This window comes from Hypanus sabinus, chromosome 9 (assembly GCF_030144855.1).
Source record: "Hypanus sabinus isolate sHypSab1 chromosome 9, sHypSab1.hap1, whole genome shotgun sequence".
NCBI classification, from domain to species: domain Eukaryota; kingdom Metazoa; phylum Chordata; class Chondrichthyes; order Myliobatiformes; family Dasyatidae; genus Hypanus; species Hypanus sabinus.
The window spans coordinates 135,734,435-135,756,960 of record NC_082714.1 but is presented as its reverse complement, the minus strand read 5'-3'; the positions used below and the strand labels follow the sequence as shown (position 1 = coordinate 135,756,960).

Below are 22,526 nucleotides of genomic sequence, written 5' to 3'. Positions count from 1 at the left end.
AAAAAAATTGTAATAGATACTGTAAACTAAGCAACTTAAAGAGATGGTCTCAGTCAGAAACTACCAGTAAGAGTCCATACATTCTTTTTAAAGGTAACTGGTTTGTCTTATTATAAGACTGAATGTCAAGAACAGACAGAAATATGTGATAAAACTGGAAGATTCATGTGGAGATCTGCTCATTTCTGCTGTCTAACAGTCAATGATTATTGCACTATACATTTTAAGTGGGGAGTGGGAATCAGCAAGTATTGAGTACATGTCTACAACACTAATTATTACAATTTTGACTGATACTGCCTGAAAAAATGCCTTCTAATTTGACAAGTATTCTTTCTCAAGCAGGTTTAAGGCAAAATTAAGCTCATTAGAAATAGAGATCTTTAAAAAAATTATTCATTTTTGAAATAAGGGTTAGTAAATTAGAAACGAGCCACCAAAGCCCAACTAAAGGAGCTGAATCAGTAGCTTTGAGCCAGATAACACAACAGCGAGGATGACCAGGAGAGCTTAACATAATCACCATTTCTCATAGTTTACCTGATAAGCATGGTCAGTGCGTACATGATACAAGTTGGTCGGGGCTGAACGACTCAAAGGAGTCACTAACTTTTCTTCACTCTTCACCAAAACTGGATTTGAAGATCCAGAATCCGGGGTTGGAAAAACAGGTGGCATTGTGGCAGTTGGAGACATTGGTGTAAGACTACTCAAACCGTCCGTCAATGAATCAACATCTACATCAATCTCAGAGTAGTAGAAATCCTCTTCACCGTCACAGTGGTCAGAGTCACCATTATGCCTGCAACGAGATATGCATTCTTACACCCTTTGTCATAACGTTTGCTTAAAACAGGATATTCTCAATTGATGAGTTATTAATTGTTGATTACAAAACCAACCTACCATGCTGCAGAGATTTGCAAGTTTCAGTTTTCTAGACAATGTCCTAATTCTACAAGAAATAAAGGACTTGAAGGAACAAGTTTCTTTCCCCCCCCACAATACTTCTAGCCACACATTTCATCTTGTACGTCCATGCAACTTTAAAAGCCTGCTGTGTCCTGAATTACATTAAATTCTGCTCACCCTTCCACATTATACCTGCTGATGCACAGTCAAGTACCTGCACCCCTCTTAAATCCTTCTCTCACCCTGGTAGAATTCCACCTTTCCATTCCTACTCCCTCCCAACCCAGCCAATAGCTCTTTTCATATTTTACATCTTGCTATGTTCAAATAATTCCTCAAAATCTTTAATCACAAATTCAGTTTTCATTTTGGCAACTTGATTTCCCTCCTGTTTCTTATGAAACGCTTGACTAAAATTAAAGATGACTCCAAAAATAAGTTATCAAAACATGCCAACTGTAAATGATGGTAACATTGGCTACAAGACAAAACTGATCAAGACTCATTCTTTTAACACAAGCACAGACCAGGACTGATGTTAAATATGCAAATGAAATGTAAATCCTTCTATATTAAAAGGTTCAGAGGTAATGTGGTACCTTGTCCAATTCCACCATTCTAGGACATTGACAACTTATTTTAAAATACTACAGAAATACTTAACATCAATGCAACAGTAGATGCAATTATTAGTTTCTGAGGACATTTTTTGTACTTGATCTTTCAGGATCTCGCACCAGCAATTTACAAATACTCCACAACATGAGCTTGATCTCCCTGTTCTTATGAATCAGGAGAGAGAAGGATAAACTGGAAGTGCTAGCATTTCAGCAGATATTATCCCTTTAAAACGGCATAAAAACACACCCCTCCCATGTGCCTTATTTTGTATTCAGGATAAGTAGTTAGAGTATTTTGAGCAAACCTACACTACATTTTTCTTTCAACATTATTTTTTTTATGAAGAAAAGGCTTTTTGATTAGTATTCTGGATTAGAAGAACTGAAAGACTTTCACTACAAATTAAGCAGTAACCAAATTGCTATGCGTCTGAATTTACATGAAGACCAGACTGCATAAAGATAGCAGATATCCTTCCTTAAAGAGAACATCAATGAACCAGATGGGGTTTCAGGAAAATATCAGTCACACTGTGGTCACCATTACTGATACCAGCTATTTATTCCACGTTTATTTAATTAAGTGAACTTCAGTTCCTCAGTTTATATACGCACCATGGCCACTTTATTAGGTATACCTGTACACCAGCTCATTCCTGCAAATGGCTAATCAGCCAATCATGTGACAGCAACTCAATGCATAAAAACATGCAGACATGGTCAAAAGATTCAGTTGTTGTTCAGATCAAACATCAGTATGGGGGAGAAATATGATTCAAGTTACTTTGACGGTGGAATGATAGATGGTGCCAACAGAGCATCTGAGAAACTGATGATCTCTTGGGATTTTCATGCAGGACAGTCTCCAGTGTTTACAGAGAATGGTGCAAGAAACAAAAACCATCCTGTGAGTGACAGCTGCATGGGTGAAAACGCTGGTTGATGAGAGAGGTCCAAGGAGAATGGCCAGACTGGTTCAAGATGACAGGAAGGTGACAGCAACTCAAATAACCACATGTTACAACAGTGGTGTGCAGAAAACCACACTATGTTATACTGCTGTACTTAATAAAGTGACCAGTGAGTGTATACAATTACGTGTCTGGGCATTAGCTCCACATCTGGATTGCTAGACCAGAAACTTAATGTCAACATATTCACAATTATAAGACAAATGATATAAAGAACCACTCTTCAGAATATCTTAAAATGCTACTAGTCCCAATTACAAGATTCAATTATACAAGGATTATTCAAACCTACCCCAAGTGGAGTGTGCGTACATGTTTCTGTATCCCTGATGACGTGCTTAGGACTTTCCCACAATTCTTCCACAAACATTTAAACATGACCTTCATGGAGTTCTGCAAGAATGGAACAGATGGAGGAGCTAAATGAACAAAGCATTGGTACTAAATTCCAACCAGGACCACTGGAAAGTTCAGCAACATTCACTTGCAGCAAAACAATGTCACTGGCCAGAGAATCATGGTTAAAATAATGATACGGCTTTGTGGTGCAGTCTTACAGAAGTTAGCCTACAAGAAAATAAAAATAAAAAAAAAGCTTAACCAGGCTCAACCTGTTTCAGAAGTTCTTACTTTGACAACACAATCAGGAATATTTTTTATGTGGTGTTATTGCTGGAAAGAGTTCAAGATTTTTTTTTATTTATCTATCTATTTATTTAAGTACTTCAGTGGGTTTCCAATCTGATTTTCTCTAACATTTGGAGAGGCAAGATGAGGGTAGTGGCTTTTATGCAGGCTCAATGAACCAATCAGCACCCTCAATTGAAAATAAGCCTCCAATCTTTAGAAATTCCTGTGGTATTGTACATATATTTTGCAAGTCAATATTCACATACAGTTGCAGTCCAGACACCAGATACTATTCTATGCAGCTTTGCCAGCTGGATAATGATGAAGACCAGGGCTGGTGGCATGTATGAAAGGCAGAGGCATTTGGCCAGTATGGAGCCCAATTCAATTTATAGCCCTGAAACTGACACTAAATTCAAGGAAAATCTTACCTCACTTCTTACTTCCCAAATACGAGGCAATCTACTTGATACAATGGCTTGTTTTCGTAACTTTCAATTTTTACACCTTTAGTAGCACCATTCCGCAACTCCACTGAGCTTGAACTTAACTATCACACCGTCACACTATTCAACTTAGAGGAATACAGTTATTCAATAGATGGGTGTTAATAAATTCAAAAGCCTATGAATTTGTATAATAGGACTGGAAGAAAGCAAGTGTGTTAGGAAACAGTGCTCATGTTACTCTCTGGGAAACAAGTCCAATTCTGTCTTGGTGCAGATTGTTTAAACACACCCTTCCTTAAGGACCGCTACATATTAAAGAAAGCCAGATTCCAGAAATGCAGGGAAAGGACTGATACTCTACAAACAACTAATTCATACAAAAGGTTATTATTTCTTCAGCCCACATAACAGCTGCAAGTAGTTGAAAAAGATATTTAAAACTTTAGGTGCATCCAAATTTGGACAACACATAGAAATAGCCCATGCCAGAATTCTGCAAAAGAGGAAACATTAGTTTATACTACTCCACCTGCCAACGTTCTCAAACCAAACTTATACGGGAGTATTTGCAAACTGTGAGGCTATCTAGAATTCTCCAAGTGGGGGACTGTGGAAAATGGATGAGAAGAAGAAGTGTGTGTTTAAGAGAAAGCATTACATGGCACCTTACTTAACTTGCACTGGGTCCAGAACACAACATTGCTGAACGGTGAACAAAAGTAAATCTGGACATGGCTTCTGCCCAAAGTGTCAATTTGAAGTTAATAAATATTGAGCATTACCATTTTAATAAAGTGCCTTTCCTTTGTTCAATGTTTCTTTTTCTTTTTTTTACCTCTAGTCCTTACAAATCCTAGTTTTTATCCTTACAATGCTTTAGTGTTCAAAGCTGTAATGTTTTAACTTTACTTATATAAAATAAGCTGAATAAAAACTAAATTAAAATGGCAATGAAAAATGCATTTGGACCATACTGACCTTATTAATCTAGTCCTGGAAAAAGCAAAGTAAGTCTCCTCCCTTTGCAAACAAAAGAGTTGTAAAACAAAATGAAAGACAACCAAAAAAAAACAACTGAGAAGAGATCAAGGTTTGTTCCGGAACAAGACTCTTTTGTGGTCGTTGTAGAGATTAATTGCTGGAGCAATTCCAGAATGCTAGCTCACAGTTAAACTTTCAGAGAAAAACTAAACAAAACACACATAAAAAATGTGTACATGTAGAGATTCTTCAGACCCAACTTTTAAAAAAAGCTTTAAGGGAGTTACTGATGCACATTTTACATAGAAAAACTGCACTGTAAATTGCATGGGAATAGGTAAACAAAAGCAAGCGGAAATTCCCATCAAATTTTTCTAGCCACTACAGAATTGTGTAGCTGGTTTAGGAAATGATAATAACATTGAGAAAAAAAAGCTCAAGTTCTGCCAAGTGGCATCTCAACTTTCCCAAAAATAGAATAATTTAAATCACAGAGTAACTTGTCTTACATATCTTTTCAAGAATAGAACCTCATTTAAATTTCATACTTTAGAATACATCCAAGTGTAGTGTTTCCATTTTAAATTAAAATGATGCATGGTGTTTATGAGATATTTTGCAACAATGGGCATTCTTAAATGCATGACGGATAAAACAAAGCTCTGCCATTGCTCTACTTGCGCATATATTCAAATCCAGTCAGAAACATGTTACTAATTCGATGAAGTTGCACTTAGTCTATCTGAAAGCATTCTGGCAAATAGTAAGTTGCACCTCTGAGGAAAATATTTACAGTGACGTTCTAGAACAGAATAATATTAAAACACCAACATTATGTACATTGCAAAGATCAGTCTGCAGCTGACAGTACATCACAAATAAAACTTAGCATAATTTAAAATAATTTACTATTCCTTGCAGATGAATAAAGTAATTACTTTTATTCATGCAGGAGGGCACATTAAGCTACTTCTTCCAGTTTCCTAAATTACATCAAAGGTCTAAGAAATTTTGAGCCAATGGATCTTTGTTAGTGTAACATCTATCATGTCTCTAAATGTATGCCAGCCTCGTTAAAAAGTGCAACTTCAAAAGTACCTCAACTTAAGCTTATCAAATACCATTTTTATAAAACGATCAGAAATCAAAGTTTTGTAGTAAAACAGTAACACAATGTGCAACATTTGTGAATTTTGACAATTAAATCATGTAATACAAAATCACAGCCTTATTGACAAATTACTGCCATATATGGGAAATTCACTGACAGAACTCTACCCGCTACAACACAGCTGATGTAGGAATAGCCTTTCTATATTGTGCACAAAATCACTTTGACCAAATACTATTTTCAAGTGATATCTTATTTGCTGATTGGTACACAATTTGACTTATCCCAACCCAAAATAAGATCATAATTTTTCTCTGCCTTATTTCTGCACCCGTTCCTAGCATCACATTTGTGTTTAGATACTCTTTTGCAACAGTGGTAATCTGCAGCCACCACAACACTGGACTAAAGAACCCTCTAATGCACCCCATCTTGCTTCGTTATGCAATTATAACTTCCTCTTTATCACCCTCCATCCTACAAATCTTCCAAGATGCTCCTTTTCAATTAATCTCTCACTCCCACAGATTCTACGGACATTTTGCAACTCTCAGGGCTCTAAGCAATTGCGAACTGTAACTGGAAGAGAGACAGTAATGATCTACATTTCTTTAAGTTTTTGTGTTGTACAAGCCCAGAAACCTTGAAGGCAGAGTGAGTGAAGAAACCCTAGCAACTGGAATTCCTCTTTATCCAAATGAATATATCCTCCACGCTCAAAGTAACAAATTGGGATTGATGAAAGGCATCCAAAATCAACTGAACTGGAGCAGATATAATATTTATCCAGGGTTGCAAAACCATTATTAAGAGAATGAGAAAAAAATATTAGTGAGCTCAAACTGGTCTAGCCATATAAACACTGTGGCTACCAGAGCAGGTCAAATGTTAGGAATCCTGCAGCGTGTAACTCGCCTCCTGACTACCCAAAGCCTATCTGCCATCTACAAGGGTCAGGTCAGGAATGTAATGGAATACTCACCACTCGCCTGGATGAATGCAGCTCCATCAACACTCAAGACGCTTGACCCCATCCAGCCCACCTGATTGGTACCCCTTCCACAAGCATCCAATCCCTCACCATCAATGAACAGTTGCAGCAGTGTGTACTGTCTACAAGATGCACTGCGACAACACACAGAAGTTCCTAAGGCAGCACCTTCCAGGCCCATGTCCATCTACAAGGACAAGAACAGCAGATACCTGGGAACACCACTTGGAAATCCCCCCCCCCCCAAGTCACTCACCATTCTGACCTGGAAACATAATCGCCATTCCTTCACTGTCACTGGGTCAAAAATTATGGAATTCCCTCCACTGTTATGCACAGCACTGTTTGTACCTACACCTCAGGGACTGCAACGGTTCAAGCAGTCTCCTTCTCAAGGGCAATTAGGGATGGGCAATAAATGCTGGCTTAGCTGATGTCACCCACATCCCGTAAATGAATAAATAAAAAAGAAAGAAGAAAACCACCCTGATGTCCATGTCGAGTCACCGGGGAAAAAATGTTGACTCAGTTAATGTAGGTAGCAATGATGTGGCTTTCAGACTCAAAACTAACCAGTGATTCACCAATAAAAATTAAAACAAACCTTTCTTTTCCTAGGAGTAGGTTCTTCAAACAGGAAGTGAGATGCCTCTGGTTCATCAATGCCATCATCTGACTGTCCAGACAATGGGAAGGGTTTGGAGCCGTCAGCTGGCAATGGTGGTGAAGGTGTAGATGGATTGGAGTGGTCACTTGGAATGTCCCAACTCCAATTACCACTAGTAGTGCTGCTGCTGTAGCTGACGGATAAAGTTGGCCCCTCCTTTGATACTTTACAGTTATCTAGAAAGCAAACAAAGAATATGCCACATTTTTAATGGGATATGGAGAGAATACTGCAAATATAAAAAGCAATATTTGAAATTTGCATACAATATTAAGTATATCAGGATATAAATGCAAAGTAATGAAAATCCTCTTATTTCTATCCCATATGATGTTGTCAGATAGTGTTTTACTGTGGCCAAGGTGGACAACTAATCATTCCAAAATGTTATTTAGTAGACTTCTCAAAACTGTGCTTTAAAAAAAAACACAAAGATAAATCCAGCTGCAACTTTCCCACCCCAATTGGGAATTTAGGAAAGAGACATTAGCGGAGTATGGAATGTCTCCCTAGCTGTAATGCTATACAACATGCCTGAAGACCATGGGGAGTTTATTTTGTTTTCAAACTAATGCTTTCGTTAAAAAGACTCTCTGGAAAATGTATATCTGGATATGACCATTTGTTAGATTAGCTTCTGGCAATGGACACCATTACCAAATCAAACTGATGGCTTACAAGAAAATAAACTACAAGATGCTGGAGGAACTCATCATGCTAGGCAAGGGAAAGGAAGAAACAGTTGACACTTTGAGCGTAGATCCTTCACCAGGACTGGAAAGGAAGGGGGAAAGGATCTGGAACAAAGTGGTGGCGGAAGTGAAGCTGGCAGGTGACAGGTGAACCCAGGTGGTCGGGTGGGGAAGGTGAAAGGTGGAAGAAGTGGGAAGCTGATAGAGGAGGAGTGTGGACTGTGGGAGGAAGTGTACTAGAGGGAGGTGAAGAGTTTAGTAATGCAACTAGGAATATGTTTTCACAAGCTGATTAATCATTAATGGGACAAAATCCCCTGGGCTGAATGGCTTTCTTTAATTTATTTCTGCAATATAAACATACATCAGCCACCTCAGACACACAGAAGTGAAGCAGAACCAAGCCATTCTTAACTCAATGGACTTGTTCAGGATAAACAATGATATGTAATGTGGGTAGGGTTAGATTTATACCATCTTAGACCATCAAAGTGGGTGATTTGGTACATATAGAAATATAGAATAGGTTGTGGCTCCATATGTCACTACTACAGGGTGTGAGAACCCTGCCTTACACAAGTCCCAGGCTCAGCTGTCTCCGGCTGACAGTACCCGGTATGGGCCCGTATCCAGGGTTACGGACCCCACTGCCTTGTGGGTATCTTCGGGAGCAGAGAAGGCTAAGGAGTAAACACTACATGAATGCGGAGTGGAGCCGCTAAGACAGTTGGATGACATATCATGTCAACTCCCGGCAGCTCCTACAGCCAAGCTGATGCCAAATGTACTGCTTTACATTCCTTTGGACTACATCCGCGAGGCCGAGAGGGGGATCCTGATATCTGGGCAGCCCAGGATCTCAATATTCATCGGCCAGGTCTGTGCCCCGGGCGCATCATTGTCTACTTAGACAGATGGAGCCATTACATTACATAGAATGACTAACAAACAATAATAGAATGACATGCAGGAAGATTCTAATAGACTGCAGAAACATGGAAGATTAAATAGTGATATTAAAACAGTTATCGAGATAGATTAAATTAGAAAAAAATTGAAATGAAGGGAGTTGTATATTTTCTGGTTGGTGTTGTTTGTAGAGTCATTTGAAAATACTCTGTGTACAATACTTGTTAATGTGTTACCCGAGATGGCTAAACTCCAGAAGGACATTAAGAATTCAGCTCATGTTCAACACAGATGATTGTATTTTACACCATTGCATTCTACTAATTAAACCTGGCCATTTATAGTTGTCAAACTGCCTGATAGACCAATATCAGAATCAGAATCAGGTTTATTATCACCAGCATGTGACATGCATTTTGATAACTTAGCAGCAGCAGTTCAATGCAATATATAATCTAGCAGAGAGAAAAAAAGATATAATAATAATAATAAATTAAAAAGCAAATCAATTATGTATATTGAATTGATTAAAAAACATGCAAAAACAGAAATACTGTATATCTAAAAAAAAGTGGGGTAGTGTCAAAGGCTTCAATGTCCATTTAGGAATTGGATGGCAGAGGGGAAGAAGCTGTTGCTGAATCGCTGAGTGCCTGCCTTCAGGCTTCTGTATCTCCTACGTGATGGTAACAGTGAGAAAAGAGCATGCCCTGGGTGCTGGAGGTCCTTAATAACAGACACTGCCTTTCTGAGACACCACTCCCTGAAGATGTCCTGGGTACTTTGTAGGCGAGTGCCCAAGATGGAGCTGACTAGATTTACAACCTACTGCAGCTTCTTTCGGTCCTGTGCAGTAGCCCCTCCATACCAGACAGTGATACAGCCTGTCAGAATGCTCTCCATGGTGCAACTACAGAAATCTAACCTTGGAGATGTAATGCTACAGCCAGACATGGTCAAATAAATGATAGTTGTCAGATGCTATGTAGATATATGCTATATCTGCCAACTATACAATTGGACTGCTCAATTCAGCAGATTTTTACTGATGTACTAAAAAGTCCCAAATCAGAATTCACTTGTCAAATCAGATAGTTCACCACATCCTCATACACTTGGTACTGTTGTAAACCTGTCACCCACATCTCACTGCCTGAGCACAGTGCTAGCTTTTCCACCTCAGCAGTCCCATGGATGGACTGCATTTTACTACTGCACTCCACTCTCGTAAATAGATCAGTAAAACAGCATTAAAAAAAAGCCCAATTCAATCAATAGGGACCAAACCATATTAATCCCATCTTCTAGAACTTTGCCCTAGGCCTTCTTATGCCTTGATGATTCAAGTTCTTGTCATGAAGTCATAATCATAGAGCACTACAGCACAGAAACCGGCCCTTTGGCCCATGCCGAACTATTAATCTGCCTAGTCCCATCGACATACATCTGGACCATAGCCCTCCGTGTACCTTTGCAAATCTGTCCGAAATGGTGAAATGAACACCATATCCACCACCCGCACTGGCACCTTGTTCCGCACTTTCACCACCCTCTGAGTGAAGAGGTTTCCCCTCATGTTTCACTTAAAACATTTACCCATGACCTCCAGCTGCAGTCTCACCCAACCTCAGAGGAAAAAGCCTCGTTATCTGTGCCCTCAGTTTTGTATACTTCCAGCAAAGCTCCCTTTAGTTTTCCATGTTCGAAGGAATAAAGTCCTAACTTATTCTACCTTTCCCTATAACTCAGGTCCTCAAGTCCTGGCAACATCCTTGTAAATTTTCGCTGCACTCTTTTAATCTTATTTACAGCTTTCTTGTAGATAGATGAACAAAAACACATAATACTCCAAATTAAGCCTCACCAAAGTCTTACACAATTGTAACATCCCATCTCCTGTCCTCAGTATGTTGATTTATGAAAGCCAATGTGCAAAAGCTTTCTTTATGACCCTATCTGGCTGTGACAATATTTTCTTTTTTTTTTGTAATTTCTTTTTATTGAAGCTCATCATCAAACAAACATTTCCATAAGATGTATTTCAGACATTGTACATATTTATCATATATATCACAAATCTCCACAAAGTATTTATCTGAGGTATACACTTATAGAAAAGAGCGGAAAGAAAAAAACAAGCAAAAGGAAAAAAACTATGCTGTGACGATATTTTCAAGGAATTATGGATCTGCATCCCCAGATCCCTCCATTTTGTAGCACTCCTCAGTGTCCTACCACTCACTGTGTAGGACCTACTCTAATTAGTTCTACCAAAGTACAGCAACTCACGTCTACATAAAATTCCATCGGCCATTTTACAGTCCATTTTTCCAGCTGGGGCGGATCCTGCTACAAGCTTTGATAGTCTTCCTCGCTGTCACTACACTCCCAATATTGGCGTCATTCGCAAATTTGCCTATCCAGTCTCTTGACATTTCTTCAATGCTGCTGGCAACTCTGATTCCACCACTCCCCCAGGCAGGGTATTCAAGGTACTTACCACTTTCTGAATGGAAAAACGTTTCCCCGAGACCCTCTCTACCTCTTACTCTAAATTTACATCCTCTAGTTTAAACCGGTCAGCCAGCAGTATAGTGGCATCTGCATCTGGAATTTGGGGCAAGTAGTCCTGGGTTCGAATCAGGTCAGCTCCTTGCACGCCTTCCATTTGTGCTGGAATCACTGTTGAGCCAGCAACTCAGCCGTGTAAAACAAGGCGCCGGGAGGAACTTTACCTTTACTTTTAATTAGTTTAAACTTCTGCTGATAAGGGGAAAATTTTCCGGCAACCATGTCCCTCACAATTCCAATAACCCCTTTAAATCTTCTCTGATCCAAGAAAAGCAGGGCTAGCTTCTCCCCATAACTGAAATGCCCTAACCGAGGTAATATTATGGAGAATTTCTTCGGGTACCCTCTCCAGCTCAGTGGAGTGGCGTGCAGCGCCGTTTGTAAAGTTGGAGAATTTATTTATGGAATAAAGTGGCAACACCCAGAGGCAACGAGAGCCAACTGAAGGACAACCAACAAGTCCGCATTGTTCTAAACTCCATGACAGCACTGCCCTGATTGAGATGGTCATTGTCACTGCCATAGCTAAGCAATGGGGCTGAATAAATCAAAGATATAGCACTCTCTAACAGTTCTCCATTCTGATAACCTATCACTCAGTCCTTGCATTCTGAAGTAGAAACTGTAGATGGTGCAATTTTGTTCCTTCCATCAAAACTTCCACATCCTTCTTTTTACCTTTAAGATACCAGAGAACTCAAAGTAAGACCGGTTATGAACTGCAGTAAAACAGCAACCATCTACACATTCATTCGCATTCAGCTCCCCACAAAACGTCCCACGCTTTTGAAGCCTGTGTTCAGTCAAGAATCATGGAAGAACCTGGCACCAATTTGTCACAGAACTTCATTCAGAACTGAGTTCATCCTATCCAACACAGACACGGAGGACAATTTCCACCTTTTCAACAATGGAATTAGCTCACCATGGTAGCACCTGATAGTCAAGTTCAAAGTGCTGTACAAGTGCAGTTGATTTATTTTAGAAACAATTTTATAACACCCACACGCTTAGTACTGACTTGTGTTTAAAAAAAAACCTTACCCAACATATGTGTTCCCGAGGACGGACTGCGGACCAGTGGACTGGTAGAGAGACTGGTCAAAACAGTAGCTGCCATAACTTCATCCATGTCAGCTTCTTCAGAAGGCTTCCTGAAAGAACATGAATTAAATACTCTGGAATTAACTTTTTTGGACTATTGTTTTAAAAACAATGGTTGACTTGCATCTTTTCCCAACATTCTCCCACACAAAAAAGAAAGTTGCAGATAGCTGTCAAATTAAACCAGTCTTTGCCATATTCCCAGACAATGAATGCAGGCTTTCCAATGCATAATTACTTACTATCTAAAGACCTATCTATACCTGCAAAGCTTTAAACCCATGTAAGGTATGGATATGCATCAGTACTATGGGATATAGACTGAACTTGTACTTCTCCAGATGCCACACTCTGAAACACCCATTAGTGCTAAGCTATAAATATAAACAGCTTCTAAAAAGAGGCAATTAACTTACTGTACAAGCTGCGTGAACTTGCCTACGTATAATTCATGTTTTCTGCCCTAAGGAATGATATCTACACCAACAAATATATACTAAAGAAATCAGTACTAATGCAGGGCATAGGATTTAAAAAAATAAATTACAAATTCCAACCATTTCTTCCCCAACCATGAAATTTTAACAGCTCTTTAACCCTTGGCACTGTCTGCTTGGCTCTGTTGTGCATTTGCTCCAGCATATATTTTGTCTTAGAGGAACATCAATACCAGCATCCCAGATTACATGGATATCATGCTAGTCTTTTAGAGACAGAAACTGTAACAGCACCGACGGCGAGGGTTAACTGTCCACACAATTAATCCTCATCATACAATCCTATAAAAACAAGACTTTTTCCATAGTATAAAAAAGGCAATTAAGCTAGGTTTTATGTATGAGTCCAGCAAAGCCTGCAGTAAGTGGGAAAAGACAACGAAGTTTGGGAGCCCCTGGTTTATGTGATCTTGCCCAAGGTGAAAACTAGCAACTTCAGATTTGGAATTGCTACTAGACAGGAACCGAATCATTAGGTACCAGTGTTTAGTGAGCTTTGGCAAATATTGAACTGAAATCCTTGGCAGAAGCAGAAGTATACCTGGAAAAGCCAGGTAAAAATACATAAAGAAATAATGAAAATTGGTCAAAACATGATACATTGATTAGAAAATATCCAAAAGGCATAAATTAAAATAAAGAATGAATGACATTGCAATGGAAAACAATGACAAACAAAAAAGGGTTAGTTCCACAATTAAATGCATCAAGAAAGCAGCACTTTAAATATTTTATGTTTATAGAACTGTTACCATAATAATGTTATGAACATTCAAGTAGTAATATCTTGCAAATGATATCATATTGTGGGGATTAATGATTTAAGAGCAATTTATGAAACGCAGTTGGGCAAAGGACTCAGAACCTGCCAGCAATCAGGGGATAATATTTATCTTCAATTTTTAAAAGGAATGTTTTTATTTGCATATGAAGCACAAACGGGAGTCACTTAAGAGTTTCAAAGTCAACATTATTAAAGCTATAATCCACATGGACCATACAGCACGTATTTTCCTTGGATACAAGTTTCAGTTGAAGTTTAATATGACCCTTAACAAATATAGCTACATACTTCTCAACAGCATGCTGCATGCACGGTGTGATGGGAGCTTTACTTGCTTTACCAAGCTCTGAGGTTGCATTTAGCGCGATGCAAATTACAAATAAAGGTCCGACCTGACTGTGGAGGAGCAGGAACAGGAGCTGACAGGTTTAGGCCCAAGAGCCCATTTAGTGAGTTAAGGGGAGAGTTAGGGGGCAAAAGTTTAGGGGTAACACGAGGGGGAACTTCTTTACTCAGAGAGTGGTAGCTGTGTGGAACGAGCTTCCAGTAGAAGTGGTAGAGGCAGGTTCGATTTTGTCATTTAAAAAAAATGGATAGGTATACGGACAGGAAAGGAATGGAGGGTTATGGGCAGGTAGGTGGCACTAGATGAGAGTAAGTGCTCGGCCCGGACTAGAAGGGCCAAGATGACCTGTTTCTGTGCTGTAATTGTTATATGTTTAGTGCCAATAGCCAGATCTGCTGAAATGCAGAGCACTGAAAATTTTGCATGCTGTTCTCCTGCTCCTTGTCAAGCTCCTTGTTAAGCTCCTTGTTACCTCGACTGGCAGTGCTGGCTTCTCTCACTGCACACCAAAGGACACATCCCAGTCTAGGCACACGCTACTGGTACGAGTGAAAAAGCAAACTTTTAGAACAGGTAGGTTGCCCAGAGATGGGAAAGTATCGACAGTAAAACTGACTGCAGCAGTCAGGCTCCCAATATCAACAGGGATTTGAGTATGTGATGTGCATTTGTTAAAATTTAGCAGCTGTACCTCATTATTCTGAAAAGATCTGGATAACTCAGAAGTTCAATGACAACGGCAACTCACTCTGCACCTTGAAATCTATATAAAGAGCCTTGATGAAATCAGCATATCAACTTTTCTGTGAAAATATTTTTTACCAAGGTTTGGGGCACAAATCAGTGGTTCTGAAAGTGGCCAATATCACCCCCCACCCCCAGGACAATGGAGTTTCTAAAAATAAGGGGGAGGGTGTGGGTGCTCAGTAACAATGGGGGCAGCTGAGGGACTGCAGGCTTAATTTTAGAAATGAATTACTTAAGTAACACACTGGAAAAGGTTTTACTGCTAGCATAATGGTCTTTCTTTAGAAGCTGTGTTTAGAATATGGTTAGAGATAACGGGTGCTTTGGAAAGTGAGCTGGGTATTTTGTTTGGCGGGAGATGAAGAGAGAACACCGGAGAGAACTGGTCATAGGATTTGACGCAGTGGGGGACTGTGTTTCAATGGAGGCAGGTGCCAAGATCGACTGAGGATCGGTGAATATGAATTTTAGGAAGAGTTGAGCTCCAATTTGTGCACATTTGGCTGTTTAATTATAATGGGCCCTTTATGTTTTTTCTTTACTAAACCAGCAGGGTTTCAACTTATTAGAAGAATTTGATCCTTAGTACCTCAATTGATTACGATGATCACATAATCACCTCATCTTTTGCTAACCCACCGTGCTCTTAAACTTTGCTCGAAGTGTATTATACTTGTTGAAACGCAAACGCAGCACCTCTGTATATGGCCTATCATGAGAAATTTGAACGGAAGAAATGGACTTATTTCCAGGCCTGGTCTGCGCATTATTACCTACTGTAATTAACTATCTTATTAACTACTGGAGTACAGTATTAACTAGTACAGTTCCCATTCTCTAATCATGCAATAGTGAAGTTTCTGTGGATTAGTGCATGGTGTTCAATGGAATTAAAATTCAAGTCTGCCCTTTCAAACAACCCAGCAGAGATATCGCTACCCCACTTTATGTACCTTCAGGTAGAGAGTAAGCTTTTGCCTGAGCTACAATGACAACATAACTTTCTCCTTTCCCGATTGCTTGAGGTTGGAATTCAATAGGTGACTGATTGTGGTCATTAATCCCTGACAGAAATGGCAGCAGTAGACCAATTAAAAAAAGGGTAGATGGGATAGTGTGGAGTATTTGAAATGTGAATTTATATTTGCACCAAGCACCCAACAGCAGCCTACGTGCCTGGTGTGTGAAAATGTTTTTTTTCCCCTCAAATGAGGCAATGAATCTGTCTAGCCTTCTTAAAATTTGAAGGGAGTACACTCTGATAAAGCAAACAAAAACTTGACTTATTATCAGAATCAGGTTTAATAACACTGGCTTATGTTGTGTAATTTGTTAACTTAGCGGCAGCAGTACAACGTAATAGATGATAAATAAAGAAAAATGAATTACGGCAGATATATATGTATATTCAATAGTTAAATTAAAAATAGTGCAAAAACAGAAATAATAATAAAAATGTGAGTTAGTGTTCATTTAGGAATCGGATGGCAGAGGGGAGGAAGCTGCTTCTGCGTCCCTGAGCAAGTGCCCCTTCCTGACGGTAGCAATGAGAAGAGGGCATGTCCAGGGTGATGGAGGTCCTTAGTAATGGGACTCCACTTTGCTGAGGCACTGCTCCTTGAAGATGTCTTGGAGGCCAGTCTGCATGATGATGTCGACTAATTTTACAATTCTCTGTAGCTACTTTTGATCCTGTACAGTAGCACCCCCCCACCAGACAGTGATGCAGCTTATCAGAATGTTCTCCATGCTACATCTGCAGAAGTTTGAGTGTTTTAGGTGATAAAGCAAGTTTTCTCAAACTTCTAATGAAATATTGCCTTCTTTATAGCTTCATTAATATGTTGGGACCAGGTAAGATCCTTAGATATTGATACCAAAGAACACATTTGTGAAAACATTCAGAAACGGAAAATACTTCAAAACATGATCGCCAACACGTCACAACAATATAATGATAAGTGCGCATGCTTCATACAACATTTCATTGCTCACTGCTAAATCTCAAAGCCCCGTACATTTGGAGAAGAACTGATTCTGTCGGCAATAAGGGAGATTCTGTGTGTGGTACATCACCAGACCAAATAATTCAAGCAATTCCACTTGGCAACAACTCTGTTCAAAGACAAATGGATGAAATGTTGGAGGATGTGGAAGATACATTGTGCTACAAACTTAAGACAACAGAACATGCTCTGCAGTCGGATGAGTTAACTTTGCCAGGGAATGAATATTTGCTTCTTTGTTACATTCATTTAATAAAGGATGAAAGCATGGTTCAAGAGTTTTTATTCGTAATTAAAAACAGATAGGAAGGGTGAGTCAATATTTTGGGTTGTTGAGCAACTTTTCAAAGAGAAGGACATTTCCTTCACCAACATTCTTGTTTGTGCGACAGATGGGGCACCATCAATGACCGCTGTGGGGTTATTACTTCCTAAAAAAAACCTCATAATTCACAGACAACATCTAGTCGCAAAAAAACCCATGTGATCAGCTGCACAGATCATTAAATACTGATATCACAGTCGTAAATAAAATCACGTGCCTTGCTCTCAATTCTCAACTATTTCAAGAGTTTTATATTGAGAACGATGACCAGAGTGAACACTTGCTGTTGCCACAGAAGTCAGCCGGCTCTCAAGAGGAAAATGTGCTTTTTTTAAACTGTGATAAAATTCTTTGAAGACTTGAATGCTTCATTTAGTAATCAACTCAAGAATATTAGGAATGACATTGCTTATTTGTCAGAATTATTTGCAAAATTTAATAAAATCAATCTTCAATTGCAAGGAAATTATGTGACCCTTAAGTCAAATCAGTCATCTCCACATTGCTAAATTAATCCTAATTAAGTGGAACAGCGAGCGTTGCAACTTTTTCATTTTCTGAACCCCTTTGAGTTGGAAGAAAAAGAAAGAATACCAGATGATGATCTTCAAGTATACTCTCCCTAGTTGGGTGAGCTGCATAAAGACATGTCAGAGAGATTTCAGGATCTTCTCTCAATTCAAATCCTGGATAATAAATAACCAAATTTCTTGGTGTTCACCTGATGGAGAATCTCACCTGGTCCCTCAACACCAGCTCCATAGCAAAGAAAGCCCAGCAGCGTCTCTACTTTTTGCGAAGGCTGAGGGAAGACAATCTCCCACCCCCCCCATCTTCATCACATTCTCCAGGGGTTGAATTGAGAGCATCCTGAGCAGCTGCATCACTGCCTTGTTCGGAAATTGCACCGTCTCAGATCGCAAGACCCTGCAGTGGATAGTGAGGTCAGCTGAGAAAATCATCAGGGTCTCTCTTCCTGCCATCACGAACATTTACACTACACACTGCATCCGCATAGGAAACAGCATTATGAAGGACCCTATGCACCCCTCATACAATCTCTTCTCCCTCCTGCCGTCTGGGAAAAGGCTCCGAAGCATTCGGGCTCTCACGACCAGACTACGTAACAGTTTCTTCCCCCAAGCTATCAAACTCCTCATTACCCGAAGCCTGGACTGACACCTTGCCCTACTGTCCTGTTTATTATTTATTGTAATGCCTGCACTGTTTTTATACATTTTATGCAGTCCAGTGTAGGTCTGTAGTCTAGTGTAGCTTTCTCTGTTTTTTTATTACATAGTTCAGTCTAGTTTTTTGTACTGTGTCATGTAACACCATGGTCCTGAAAAACATTGTCTCGTTATTACTATGCACTGTACCAGCAGTTATGGTCAAAATGACTTGACTTGAAATCCATTTCTGAAGACTTCTAATGAGGAATTACGAGGAAGGATGAAGGAAGAATTGATGTCGCTATAAAATTACTGAGCTGAAGCAGAGTTTCAAAAAATCATGTTGAGTTTTGGTTGCAGAAAGAAATTTCTGAATGCAATCTTGCAGTGTGGAAAAAGGTCAGGATGTTCTTTATTGCCCTTCCAACTTTATATTTAGAGGACTGCAGTTTCTGTGCATTGGCCCAACTTCTTTGAAAGCAATGAAACAGATTGCAAATTACTGAACATGGGGATCTGACCCTCCTGAGTGACATTCAACCCGACGCTGACAAGTTGACACCACAGCACCAAGCTTAGCCGTCTTAATGAAAGGTGGAAAGGCAATGGAGGAGGAATAGCTGGACTATGAATGTACCATCTAAAAATTACTGATGAAAATTGTTTTTACTGAAATTAAATCATTTTATTTGTAGCTTCAAATAGATTTCAATATTTTTTGTGATTATTTGTCACTGCTTTAAATTTGCAGTTCCTATTTTCTTGCATCATAAATCAGCAATTTTTAAATAGCTTTTTATGTAATGGCCGGAAAACAAGAGGAATTTGCTAGGGATGTGGTCTGGGAGCCAAAGGGGTGGTAACTCAAAGTTTGGGAACCAATATTGTAAAAAGATTCTGTGTTAAGTTGGAAGATGCTGTGCTGTTAATATCATCAAAGGCTTTTTGTACAGAATTTACAGGAAGGACAAAAGCTACTACTGGAGAATGCAAAAAATATCATGGGTATGTTAGTAATAGTCAATCTGAGACATATTAAAAAATTTTTTAAGGCAGTGGCTCGAATGCAACAGCCACTCTTGGTCCAATCAAAGGTGTTTGTTCATCCTGTACATCTCTTTTATGATCTCCAGTCACTACCGGATACTAAAAATATTGAATTAAACTAAATTGAATGATCTTTATTGTCATTATACATAGGTACAGTGAAACTCTGGCTTCCTCTCAGGCAATTAAATAAAGCAGTAGATAAAGACAAGACAGTAATGAAAGAAAGCAGTATTAAATAGATAAGTAGCAGAAAATAAGTTGCAGCAACACCAGAATATCACAGTAATGCACAAAGTGCCGTTAGTGCAAGTATTTGAGTCCTTTGTGTGTGCTCACGGTTTCAGTCATTGTTCTGTGGGAGTGGTGTGATGGAGGCCACAGCTCTGTTCCTCAGTCTATTTGTTCTGGCTTTTAGTGTCCTGAACATTTTGCTGGATGGCAGCGGGTCAAACAGGGAGTGGCCGGGGTGTGTGGTGTCTCCCGTTATGCTGCTTGCTTTCCTCCTGAGTCTGCTGGAGTAGATGGTGTCCAGTCCTGGGAGCTCCATCCTGACAATTCACTGGGCCGCCTTCACCACGTGTTGCAGGTTTTGTCGCTCAGCGGCTGTGCAGCTGGCATACCACACTGTGGTGCTGTTGGTCAGGATGGTTTCAATTGTGCTTCTGAAGAAGTCAAGCAACAGCTTTTGTGGGAGTTTGGCCTGTTCCAGCTTTCTGAGTTAGTCTTTATTGTGCCTTTTTTTTCACAAGCAGTGAGATGTGGTAGCCCGTGTCAGCTGATTTGACAACATAACTCCAAGGAACTTTAGGTTTTCCACACCTTCCATTTCATGTATGTGGTGGGGGGTGTGTACTCTGTCCTTTGATCTCCTGAAGACAATGATCATCTCTTTTGTTTTAGAAGTGTTAAGGACCAGGTCATTGTCCTTACATCACTTCGTCAGATGATCCACCTCGAGCTTGTAGCCGGTATCAAGTATGGCAGGACAACCAGCAAGCTGCTCGATGACGTTGCCGCTTGGGCTTGTTACGTATTGTTTTACAGAGACTGTGCGTGGTCCAAAAAAAAAGTGACTGATTGTCTTGGATGTTTTTTTTAATTGAGATTGCAAGACTCTGTTGGACATTATTAATGTAAAAAGCAGTACATCTGATTCATTGGTGAGACTGACAGCTGGGGGCTGCAGGGCCTCTGTTGTTGTGCAGACAAGGAACTCGAGCCTCACAGTCTCCTGTGATGGGTGCAGGTGAAGGAGGCACCTGGCTGGCTGTGTGCTGCTGAATTTCACACTCGGTACCCACTCAGTGGAAGAACAAGCTGGACCAAGACAACCTAGTTTATATCATTTTTATCCTCTTTGTTACTGTATATTTTTCTGAAATTCACCATGTTCTATTTATGCTATGTGCAGTGTGCTGTGTGCAATGTGTTTTACACCTCAGCCCCAGATAAATGCTGTTTCGTTTGGTTATATTCATGTATGCTTGAACAACTTAGAAGTTTTCTTTGCATAGAGCCAAATCCACGACCACTCGGCCAAGTTCCTGGTGGCAACAAAGCCCTAGAGTTATGATAGTCAGAATCAGAGAGTCATACAACACAGGAATGGGCCCTTTATCCCATCCCGTTCACAGCCATCTTTTTGGCTATTTACAGTAATCCAGTTTGCCTTCACTAGGACTGCATGTTTTATCCCATACCTTTTCAAGTGTCTGCCCAAATGCCTTTCCAATGCAGTATTTGGACCAATTCCAATGCACCTCTGGCAGAACATTCCAGATATCAAATATAGTGCAAAAAAAACCATTTCCCTTCAGTTCTACTTTAAAACTCATTCTCACCTCAAATCGAAACCCTCACCTTTATAATAACCCTTCCATAGGCCAGAAGATTTTGACTATTTAGCCCATCTGTGCCTTTCAATCTTATCAACTTCCATCAGGTCACTCCCCAATCTCCTTTGTTTCAGGAAAAGGACACCCCATTAAACTAATCCTTCCCCATTAACTCCAGTCATCCAATGCAGGCACTGTCACAAAGAATCCCCTTTGAATTCTCACTAGTGCAATCATATCCTACAGCCAGAACCATATACAATATTCCTCTTGCAGCCTGATCCGTGTTTAGTAAGACTGCAACACGAAGCCCGCATTCCGATATTCTATGCCCTGAGCTATTATGGTCCTATTTCCCCAAAAGGCATCACTTTAGATTAAATGTCATCTGCTAATGCTCCACACAATTTCTGTTTGATCTATTCTGCTGCAGCTTTTGACGATGTTTCTCAATAAATACAGGCACTACACCACTAGTTACAGATATTCAAATTACTACCCTGTCATCAAGCCAGTTTTGAATCCAATTAACCAGATGGCCCTGGAACTCATGCAACTTAACCATCTGGGCCAATCTATCATGCAGACCTTGTCAAATACGTCATTAAAGTTCTGTCCCTTACAGATTGCCAATAAATTTCCAACTAACAATGCAAAGCTCATCAGCCTGCAGGTACTTGGCTTATCCCTGCTCTTCTTTTTAAATTAAGGAACAACATTAGCTATCTTCCAGTCTTCTGAAACCTCACCTGTGGCTAAGGAAGATGCAAAAGTCTTCATCAGGGCCCCAGAAATACCCTTGTTTCCTATAGCATTCTAGGATCAATCTCATCTGACCCTGGGGATTTAATGACACTAACATCTAACAACACCTCCCACCCTTAATACCAACACAGCCCAGACTTGCAATACACCTCTCCCAAACTCACCATCTATCATCTCCTTTAGTGAATATAAAAATATTTATTTAGGACCTTCACCACATCTGCTGGCTCCACGTATAGATTATACCTTTGGGGACCCACACTTTCCCTAGCTACCATCTTGCTCCTGATATTCCTATGGACTGAATTGCATTCTCTGTAATTTTACCTGCTAAACGTGCTTTATAAGCTCTTTTTAATGTACTTCCCTACACCCTCTATTAAGGCAGTCC

At 39.8% G+C, this 22,526-nt stretch overlaps 1 protein-coding gene across 3 annotated transcripts in view; it reads right to left on the bottom strand.

Moving 5' to 3' along the window:
* slc2a4rg (SLC2A4 regulator) overlaps window positions 1-22,526 on the bottom strand; it is a 146,147-nt gene that overhangs the window by 8,467 nt on the left and 115,154 nt on the right. For all 3 annotated transcript variants that reach the window (XM_059980637.1, XM_059980635.1, XM_059980636.1), the window contains exons 3-6: window positions 12,549-12,658; window positions 7,270-7,508; window positions 2,796-2,896; window positions 541-802 (exon numbers count right to left, since the gene is read on the bottom strand). In XM_059980637.1, coding sequence (XP_059836620.1) covers window positions 541-802; window positions 2,796-2,896; window positions 7,270-7,508; window positions 12,549-12,658 — 712 coding nt within the window. The remainder of the gene's footprint in view (window positions 1-540; window positions 803-2,795; window positions 2,897-7,269; window positions 7,509-12,548; window positions 12,659-22,526) is intronic.